Genomic DNA, 11,442 nt, shown 5'->3' on the forward strand with positions numbered 1-11,442 from the left:
TATTTTTAATTTACATCAGGATGCATCAAGTTTCATCATTGCTATCTTTAAGTTTAAGAAAGGATGAATCCAGTTTCATCCTTGCTATTTTTTTGGTGTCCATTTCACCCATACAAATTTTTACTCGTCCATTTGAACTATGTTTTAAAAATATTTGGACAAATGATCTATTTTCCGTAAATTTTAGCGTTGAAGTAGCTGAATTTGACTTCTCAAAAAAGTGCAGTCTAAGCTGAACCAAGAAGGATATTAAGTTACCACTGGACGAACAATTATCGAAGATAATGACATGAAAAAACAGATTCTTGTGGAAAATCATTACAAAATCTTTAAACAGCAGTTCACACCTTTACACTGACGTGATCAACCTAAAATGTACTTTGTAATCATGGAATTCAAGTTTAGGTGAGTGTTATGCCAATCATCCCCGTATAAGGAATATCACAAAGGTTGTTAAACTCAACTAAAATAATGTTGTTCATAAGGGCAGATGAATTATTTCAGTGCCTTTTCAGCTAATTCAATCGATATATTTCAAATTAAGGTCTTTGAAATTATACTGGTGTCTATAGAAATAGTGCTCAAATCTTACCAAATATTGTAGCTGCAACTTTAGTTTGTGGCATCCTTGAAAGATGGCAAGCCCCAATCACTTGGGTTGAAGTCTAACAAGGAACTTAGAACTTGATCTGCAGCAGCTTGATAAGAACCATCCAATCTCGGATCTGGAACCATTACTACATACCTGCACAGGACAGTTAACATTACAAAGTTGAAAACCCAATGAATCGGATTACTTAGTACTTCATTTTATTTCAAAATGCGATAAGCTGTGAAGTAAGAACATTTCCTTTCCCCAAACTGTACACACCTCAGAAATATCTTTCTTTGCGTTATTGGGTTCCTACAAAGGACTGGTTCATTTAGGGAGGAATTCCAAGCTTATCTTATATGTCATATGTCTGGCATAAGAATTATAACTTAGTACTACAAGATTAGTGCTGCTACCCGAAACATCAGGCAGTTGGCGAACAGATCATGGTTTTTCTCGAAACGGAAACAGAAATGAAGCAACTTCAACCAAATTTATGGTTATGGGTTTAAACCATGTTTGGAAAGTGTGAAAAGATTCAGACTCCCAAACGACTTCGACTGGTATCCACCTAATTACCAAGGAAAGAAATGTTTTACTAGTAATTAGGAATTAGGTTGGGACTCGGGAGTTTGTGCTCTCTGGTAGTTTACATCAACTGTTGAAGAATCTCTTGAATACGCTCAATTCTTCGTACTTGATCATTAGTCTGACTCATACTTAATTTACATGTTTACTGCTTCATAGATTATGACCTCAAAGTGCTTCCATCAACATAATTTCAGCACAAGCCAATAATATGTTTTCTAAATTTATTGTAAACACGCAAATTCAATATCTGTTTAGGTAATTGAGCAAATCACACAATTTCGAAGAACTTCGTAAAGCCTTTCCAGCTATTATATACAGTACTAAGCAATCTCATTAGTAACATTAGATATTCTACAAGTTATGAGTTTCGCAGCTTTTAATTGTCCATATTTGCATCAGGCTCCCAACAAAATCAAATTTGGAACACGTTCAATAAGAACGGAATAATAAAGCTTGTAGCTACTTACATTCCAGCATTTTTTGCTGCAGCGACTCCTGAAGGCGCATCTTCAAAGACTAGGATCTGTGTCAGATCTACTGGGCTCTCCTGGATCATGGAAAAAGTTGTTACGAACAATTTACAGAATCGACAATTAACAAATTAAAAAAAAATGCCATCAGAAAATATTCAGCAGAATATCAGTTGCTAATTTACGTAACCTAAGAGAGAATTATAATCTAGTTTTTTAATATTTCAGATCAGGAGTACCCCAAATCTTCTGGCAGCTGCTAAAAATACATCTGGGGCTGGCTTGCCTTGTTTAACTTCTGGATCATCCCCCATAACTATATGATGCATCTTTGAAAATATTTCACCATGTTTTTGTGTTTTCAGTTCGAAATGTCTTTTATGAGAACTGCCAAAAGAAGACAGGAAAATTGGGTCACTAATACTCCTGACTTCTGAAACATTCTTTCTATCATATGTCTAGTTGATAAACTAGTTCTGGAAAAAATAAAAGTTTCATTTACTGAAGTATCATGCGACTCGTTTCAAATAAGGCATGAGTTCAGTTTTCGTACAAAGGCCGCAGGGCATCAAACTGTGTAAGCAAATAAAGGAGAAAATAATGAAAACAAGGGCAAACAAATGTTACCCTGTAGCAACAGCAATTGGCACCCCATGTTCTTTAAGATGGTTAATTAGACGACTAACTCCTGTAAAAATGAAAGAGAAATTGGTTAGTAAGAGCATATATGAGATTTAAGTCGACTGTATAGCTATTCTGTTGTCAACATCTAATTTGTGTGGTGCTTATAGAGTAGGTTTCAATTCCAACACCTAGTTGAAGGTCACTTGACAAAACTCGATCTAAGGATTCACTCATGCTACCATAAGTATATCGATTTTATCTGAAACTCTCGCATAGCTCATGGCTGTTGACGCCTCATTCTTACTCGAACTTCTTCAAATTTTAGCCATAAAAGAAGGTAACCTCCTACCGAAAGTATCATTTAGGATGTTGCATTTGGTTGACTACTCGGGAAGGAGATCCGCCCATAATGTGATCCTAAGAGATGTCATGATGCTCGAAAATCAAATTCCTTTATTCTCACTTAGAAAGATCTTAGAGGTCCAATATTCATCCTTAGAAACAGCAGACAATATTCTGTCTTTGATGATAAGAGGATTATTCAAAGATATCTCTCCATTCAAGATAACATTGGAGGATGACGATCACTTCTCATCAAATGGTCAATCTTCAGTCACAGGGCGTGTTCACTTGCCAGATTGTCTATATTATATGCTCGTGCAAATAAAACCAGAAGAAATGCATTCAGTTACAATAATAAATGAATCTGATAAATGATCAAAGTGACAATGGGGTGGCGACGAGGAATCTTGCTTTGCCAACACATGTCTTTTACAGCATTAATCAAATCACCCAAACTTTTACAGCATTAACATTGTTTGCAATACTTCCAACATCTAATATGCCAGTTCTTATAAGACACTAAATTGCCTGATTACAGAGGTAGTAGTAAAAAAAATCGAAAAACAAACTGCGGCTATGATAATTCTAGACTTTTTCAACTAAATTGGTCTCCCCCACTCTGAATTACACAGTACTTATCAAACATAAGATGACTGAAAAACGATTCTAACCAGCAATTAGACAAGTTGTCTCCTGATAAACATTAAAACTATTGAAACAAGAACAAAGGCACAATATAACACAATTCAATTTAATATAATTCAATTCATAGAAATGTAAAGGAAATAATACCTGGCATTAATTCTGAAGTAGGAAACAGATTCAACAACATACCCTCTCTTTTAACAAGAAATTGTTCAGCAGTTAATGAATCACTAATCCCAGTCTCTTGAACAAACACTTTAGCTGCTTCAATAGCTTTCATACCCATCATTTTAGCTTTCAATGACCAATCAAATGTTTTCCCATAACCAGCTAAGATAACTTCTTGAACTTCCGTATAAAATTTCTCCGTATCAAGTAATAGACCATCCATGTCAAAGATGACGTGAGTAATATTAGGTTTAGTCGAGATCTCATGTGAGAGATTAGCCATTATTTGATTGATGATACCTCACAGAAAAGATCTTGTGGTAGTTGAACTCTGGAGAGAGAAAATGAGGATGTTTATTTAAAGAGAGGAAATGGAGTTGGCTGAAGTTTTGTTATTGGACTAGTTGTTCTTACTCTCGTAGCATCTCCAAGTGCAAAAAATCCTACGTGGATTTTTAATTTAGTCCTTTTATTTACGGGGTCTACGCATGAAGTAAATATAGGACCTCATATCTAAAATACTATCTCGAACAGTGAGAATTTCAATCCTTGGAATTAAAAAAAAAATAGTTAAAAACATGACGTGGAGGTGCAACTGGAGGTGTAAATAACACTTTCTTGAACACTTTCGTATTTAATAACTGGTCCCTCCTAACTTGTAGGACCCTACTGTTGGAGATGAATTTATGTCAAACGAGGGTCTAAAATCCTATGTGTCACTAAAAATAAATAAATCTACCCTCTGTTGGAAATGCTCTTAGTAGTGATTGGTTTGCTTTTCCTCGAAACGTGGTTCAGAATCCGATTCCAAGCATCTTCTTTAAATTTTCGCGGGAAGGACAGCAAAATGTGATTTCGACGCATTAACTAGGCACTCGGTCTAAAATATGTTGAGCAAGTCTTTTGGTGGAAGAGTTCCATCTTCCACACCACCTTTTTTTTTTGATTCAAAAAATTCTTTATTAATGAATTAGGAGATTACATTGTTATCTTGATCTACCCATTCCTGGATATCTAAGTTATGATTAATAAAAGATGCATCAAAATTTATTTTGAAATGCTCAATGTCAGGAGGGAGCCATCTCTGAATCTGCAAAGTTCTGACAACAGTAGTAGGGGAAACAGTGCAAGCTTCTGTTAGCTTATGGATATTATCTAGAGAGAAAGTTCTATTTGGATTGATATTTTGAAATATTTTAGAAAATCTATCCTTCCAAATTGTCCAAGCAGTAACCATAAGTAGATTATTCAAGTCATGTCTATTAATACCTGCACCAAAGACCAAATTTGCACCTGCAGAAAACCAAGAAAAAACCCAGTTTTTGAAGGAACCATGCTGGAGATAATATTACCCATATTAACATTGACAGCCAACCAAACAGATCTAGAATAAGAGCAATTCAACAATAAATGGTCCACATATTCAATAGGATGATTACACAAGCTACAATGCACATCAATATCAGGCTTATATCTTGCAATCTTGTCCCTAGTTGGGACTATATCCTTCAAACATTTCCAGATAAAAAGTTTAACTTTATGAGGCAGATTAACCTTCCAAAGTTTTTTCCAAATCTGATTAACTGGTTGAATACCTGCAACATAATTAGTTGTTCCAGTAATCACATTATAAACACTTTTAACACTAAATTCCCATTTCCTAGGTAACCAGATGAGGGTATCACTACCAGTTACAGGAATTCTCATTGCTAAAATTTTATTAGCAGAACCTGGAGAAAACAAGTAGTGAATCAAGGGTAAATTCCAATTCCTAGTTCTTTCAATAAAAAGGTCAGAGACACAAACATAGGAAATAATATTAACTAAACCATCAGCTGGGATTGGGGGATGATCAAGACCAATGACCCAACAATCTAACCAGATTTTAGCTTTGGAACCACATCTTATAGCCCAACAACTATTATTTCTTATGGTAGTGATACATTTATAGATACCTCTCCATATCCATGAACAGTTCTCCTTAAATTTATCCAGATGCAAGATGCTACAATCTTTAAAATATTTAGCACTTAAAAGTTGAACTCACAGTTCATCTTCCTCAGTAAGAATCTTCCACACTAATTTACAGATTAGAGCAGTATTAAAAGATTCTTAATCTCTGAAGCCTAAACCTCGTAAGTCCTTATGCATATTGATGTTATCCCAAGAAGTGAACTTAATACCTTTTCCTGCCTTATGACCCCACCAGAAGTTTCTCTGCAAAGTATCTAAGTGTTTTAGAGTAGAAGGAATTTTAAAACATCCCATTTGATAAGCAGGTAAAGTATTCAAAACAGATTTGATTAAAGTTGATCTACCTGCTTGGTTAAGAGTAGTACTGACATAGTTGTTCAATCTAGCTTGGAAAGATTGCATTAAGGATCAAAAGATTTGATCTTAGAGTGACCTAATAAAAGATGAGATCCAAGATACTTCTCTGAATCAGTGATGATATTCATATTCAAAGCATTAGCAAGAACATCACAATCATAAGGACTAATATTCTTACTAAAGTACACACAAGATTTATCAAAATTTAGCATCTGACCTGACAACTTACCAAAATCATTCAACATCTGCAAAATACCATTTATGTGTTGCATATTGGCTTGACCAAAAATTAAAATGTCATCTGCAAACAACAGATGAGTAATGGCAGGAGCTTTCCTTGAAGCTTTAATACCCACAATAGATTTGTTAGTTTCAGCAAGCAACAAAGTTCTAGAAAGATACTTCATAGCAAGAATAAAAAGATAAGGGGATAAATGATCCCCTTGTCTAATGCCCCTACTTGGCTCAAATAGATCACATGGAGAACCATTTAGGAGAACACTAATGCTAGTAGTGGTAACACATTGCATCACAAGATTACAAAAATCTTTGTTAAAACCAACTTGTTCAAGAAAACTCCATTCCAATCTGTCAAATGCCTTTGACAGATCAAGTTTAAGAGCCATTGTACCACTGAAACCTTCTTTTTGTTTCATAGAATGAATCATTTCATGAGAAGTGATGATATTGTCATGAATTGCTCTACCTGGTACAAAAGCAGCTTGGTAAGAAGAAATAAGCTTCTTAAGATAAGGTCTAATTCTATTAGCTAGAATTTTGGAAATGATCTTATAAGAAGCATTACAAAGTCCAATGAGTCTAAACTCAGATGGAATTTTGGGACTTTTACACTTAGGAATAAGAGAGATATAAGTCTTATTAAGACATCTTGGCATATGACCACTTTGGAAAAATCTTTTGACAACATCACTAACATCTCTACCAACTAACTGCCATTGTGTTTGATAAAACCCTGCTTGAAATCCATCTGGGCCAGGTGAACTCCAAACAGGCATACTTTTGACAACATTTTCAATTTCTATATCGATAGGAACAGCATGGAGCATAACATTATCAGAATCAGAGATAATACAAAGAATAACATCAAAATCATTATCAGCAATAACAGGTTTAGTAGAAGTAGCAACCTTACTAAAATGACTAGTAAGAAGATTACTAATATCTTTCCTATCTCTAAACCAATTTCCATTAGAATCACAAAGGACACTGATATTGTTAGTATGCTTCCTCTTATTGACTATAGTATGAAAAAATATAGTGTTATTGTCCATATCTAGAACAGTTTTATCCCTAGACTTTTCTTTATAAAAATCAGATTGAATTTTATACCAATTATCCAAATCACTGACAATGGTTTTAAATCTTTCATTTTGATCAACAACATTAGTATCACTATGAGCAATTTTCTAACATAGTTTGCAAATTATTTAAATTTACCTGAATGTCACCAAACTCCATTTTGTTCCACTGAGATAAAGAAATTCTAGCACTATGTTGCTTTTGCTTCAATTTATAAGCAGGAATCCCAGAGAATTCTAGATTCCAAGATTGCTCAAGTTTCTCCTTAAAATTGTTATGTCCTATCCAAGTTCTGAAAAACTTGAATAGTCTCCATAAAAACTTAGGAATAGGGTCAGTTATAAGAAGAATATGAGAATGATCAGAAGCAATGAAATTCAGATGCAAAAGTTTAGCAGTAGAGAAATTTAAAGACCAATCAGAATTACTCAAAGCCATATCTAACCTAGCTTTCCTAGTACCAGTTCCAAAAGAATTGCTAGTCCAAGTGTAATCCTTACCTTCATAGCCAATATCCATTAAACCCGCATCATTAACTTTAGTTTGCACCCACCTATCAGATGTGTTATTATTACTATCTAGATGAAAGTTTAAGTCCCCCATTACAATCCAAGTCTGTTGAACATCCTTACTAAATTCAGCTAAAAAATTCCACTGAACTTTTTTAGGATCAGAGTATGTAGAACCATACATAAAAGAGAATAAAACTTTAGGCTTACTAGGGTCTAGCTGTATAACTACATGAATAATGTTATTTTCACAGCCTATGATTTCCACATCAATACCATCCTTCCACATTAATATAAGACCTCTTGCATAACCAACTCTATCAATGCAAGTATAATTCAGATAATGAACAGATTGAGCAGCCTGTATCATTCTATTTTCTTCAATTTTAGTTTCACACAGAAAAATAAAATCAGGATTTTGAGTTTTGACTAGATTTTGAAACTGATTTTTTGTGAAATTTTTAGCAATACCCTGCACATTCCAGGAAAGAATCTTCATTTTTAAAATTGAAAAAACGAAATTTAAACAGGAATGTAGAAAAAAAGTATTTTACCTTAACTCCCTAAATGCTTCCAGTCTGGCTATCTCCTGCTGTGATTATGCTAGTTGTCTGTGAGTTTACAGGTGCATCATTTTCATGTTCAAAAACATGAGCATCTGGACACTCTTTTCTCTGCCTTTTTCCAAGCCTTTCCTTATCAGCAATGTCATCTTTTCCTTCTCCTTGAGTTGAGTTAGAACCAAATATCTAACCATCCTTAGGTGGTACAAATACATTAACTTTAGTATTAGTCTTTTGACTAAACTTAGGAACTTGATCTCCCACTTTTGTAATCACCAACTGCTTCCTCACACCTTTCTTAGCATCTCCAAAGTAATGCTGTTTAGTATGAACCTTTTCCAAATATTCAATAGCATCCTTACATGCTTCCTTAGTGTGATTAATAATATAGCAATTAGGACAGATCTTGTGAGGTTGCTTCTCATATAAGAACTTAATCCATCTAGTTGAACCATCATTGGTGATTGCCATCACTCCTCTCATCAGAGGGTAGTTAATATTAACCCGAACACAGACTTTGACTGGATCTCCTCCTACTGGAACTCCATCAGCTGTCTCAATTGCCAATACTTCTCCAATAAGCCTTCCAATCTTAGTTATAGCAGAGGTATTCATATGATCTGGTAGTATCTTCTTCACCTGAATCCAAAAACATTGGGTACCCCAATACAATTCTTGATAAACCATTCCTGAATTATAGAGTCTCAGGTTAATAAGGTAACCATTGATACTCCGGGGTCTAGAATCAAACACTTTTTTTTTCTGAATTTCCCTATCCTTGAATCGAAATTCAATGATATTATCCTCCAATTCAAAAATTTTGAGACCTCCTGTAGGAATGAAGTCCCAGGTAAATCCAATATTCTTCTCCACAGTCTTTAATCCAATTTTTCCTTCAACAAAAATTTTCCCAATAAGACTAATTTCATCTTCTTCAGCTTCATTCGCTTCAGCATCATCCGAATGATGATAAACAACTTCTTCAATGTCTCACAATTCCAGAGCATCTTGCATAAATTTCGTAGCCAAATCAGAGGTTGATTTCTCACTTGTTTTTGTCGTTGATATGAATAGAATAAATTCACAATAAAATTGAGTGATACTCTTGTTATGAGGAACTTTATCCATAACTAAACTTTTATATCGGGTAAACCCTAGTGAATCAAGGATTTGAAATGTTTATTGAGATAATATATTCCGAAAATCCTGTGATTGAGAGAGAATAATGAACTGAATATCGCCATGATAAAAGAGATCTGGTTTTGAAATGGTAACTTCTGAAGCCTGACTGGTACCGATAATTACGAGAATAATTAACATAATTGATTTGTAACAGAATTTTTGAAATTTGAATTTCCTGTGAGCCCGCCGATCTTCAAACCACTGAATCGTTCCAAAAACTCGGCAGAGAAAAAAATCCAGATAATTCAATTTCCCATACTGTAAACTCACGATAGCTTCAAAAAGCATTGGAACAACTTCTGCAAACGCCTCAATCACAACTACAAACATGGTAAACACCATTTGAGATAACACAAGTTGCAAACGCATTAGGGAGAAAACAAGATTAGCAAAACATATTTTTGAAAATTATGAGATTTCTTCAAAATAAAAATAAAATCAAATAAGACACCCCTGAAAAATACTAAAGATCATTAGCAATCATATAACGACATCAAACTAGTATAGATTAGAACTTTGAATCAAAGAAGTAATTAAATTTTGGAAACAAAATGATACTGAGTTGACTCAGTTTTCGCCCGATCCTCAGAGCCCCTAGTGTACCCCTTGTCTTCAAAAGGCAATCAACACGAGGACTTCCCAAGAGGTCACCCATCTTAGTACTACTCTCTCCCAAGCACGCTTAACTGCAGAGTTCTGATGGGTTCTGGTGCATTAGTGATGGTATGATCGATTGCTAAAAAAAAACACAGCGGGTTAGCTCCAGTTTTGTTGCAGGCGCAGGCTAACGTCTCGAACCCACAACCACAGATCTTGTATGCTTGGTACGACAAAAGTTAATGGATTTGAACCCGGGTCGCCTGGGTGAAAGCCAGGTATCCTGACCGGGCTGGACTACAATGGAGGCAAAGAATTATTAAAAACAAAAGAGAAAGCATTCCTCAATGACGCTCATTCGAGAGAAATTTATTTATTTTACACGTGACTTGCTCACGTAAAAAAAATTTAACAATTTACGTGGGTTGCTAAGTCACATTAAAATATTTTTTAGCATACGTGAATTGTTCATGAATTTTGTTTTTTATACGTAGGTTGTTAACTCACATCAAAATATTTTTTAGCATAAGTGAATTATTCACGAAATTTAAAAAAAAAAATGTGTAAAATCAAATTTTGATTTTCAGTAATTGCTGGGAGCAAACAATTTTTGGTAAAATATTGTTTGTGAGGATTTCATGATTTAATAGTGTATGCACGAAAAATAATGAGTGCTCACTCGGTGAGAGTTGTTCACACGGTGAAAATTATGTGAATTGCTCAGAAATTTCGTAAATTGTTCACAGTTTAATGAAAATCAAGTTATGATTTCGAATAATGAGGTTTTTTCTTCGTCTTTGCAGGTTAAAAGAAGCGAACAGACTCTCGAAATTTTCGTGTTGTAATCCACTACAGCTAGTGAAATCGTAAAAGGTACGAGTTGGAATGTTACCATTTTTCTTGTTTGGTATTGGCATATCCATGGATCTATGTTTCTGGCTCCAGATAATGGTGATTTCCAGTAGTGACCATTCTTCTAGCTCTTCTGAGGAAGATTCCAAGACTCCCATGCCAGAGATGAAGATTTCTGCAGCGGAGGCGCGTGCCAAAATGGATCGGTCACTGAAGGATGCTAAGAAGATAATAAATGGTATGCCTCTCGATCGTCTGAAGGTTGTTCGTGATGGATTTTTGAAGAGAGAGGCCGAGGATGAGAATCTGGAAACTTATCAGCAAAAATGGCGTCGACTTCAGCTGAACTGAGGATGAAATTCGGTCTCTTGTTGATGGTGTAGCCTCATATTCAGATGCAAAAGAAGTTGAATCTTTCTGGGAACCTGTTGAACGCCAGGTTAAGCCATATCCACCTAGTATGAGAGCTGAGCGATTGGATAGAGCATATTTTCGAGACGAAAGTGAAGAAGATGGATATTTAGACGCAACGTATGCTGATCCTAAAGATCAATTGGAAGAAGTCCTCAACGAAGATTCTGATGATGATTCTGAGGAAGAGCTCGAATAACATTCTACGGATTGTGAAAACGATGACGAATCCGATGAATCTGATG

The 11,442-nt window shown here is 35.0% G+C and overlaps 1 protein-coding gene and 1 non-coding gene across 2 annotated transcripts; both read right to left on the bottom strand.

Moving 5' to 3' along the window:
• Positions 1-282: 282 nt before the first annotated feature.
• LOC113280895 ((DL)-glycerol-3-phosphatase 2-like) lies at positions 283-3,826 on the bottom strand. Its single transcript, XM_026529493.1, has 5 exons — positions 3,412-3,826; positions 2,281-2,341; positions 1,893-2,040; positions 1,651-1,730; positions 283-745 (listed from the first exon to the last, which is right to left on the bottom strand). The coding sequence occupies exons 1-5, from the start codon at positions 3,713-3,715 to the stop codon at positions 613-615; spliced, it is 726 nt and encodes a 241-aa protein (XP_026385278.1). The 5' UTR covers positions 3,716-3,826; the 3' UTR covers positions 283-612.
• A 6,129-nt stretch (positions 3,827-9,955) lies between these two features.
• LOC113284754 lies at positions 9,956-10,074 on the bottom strand. Its single transcript, XR_003328370.1, has one exon. It is a non-coding gene; the product is annotated as a 5S ribosomal RNA (ribosomal RNA).
• Between the last annotated feature and the right edge of the window lie 1,368 nt (positions 10,075-11,442).

The sequence above is a fragment of the Papaver somniferum genome, chromosome 5, assembly GCF_003573695.1.
Source record: "Papaver somniferum cultivar HN1 chromosome 5, ASM357369v1, whole genome shotgun sequence".
NCBI classification, from domain to species: domain Eukaryota; kingdom Viridiplantae; phylum Streptophyta; class Magnoliopsida; order Ranunculales; family Papaveraceae; genus Papaver; species Papaver somniferum.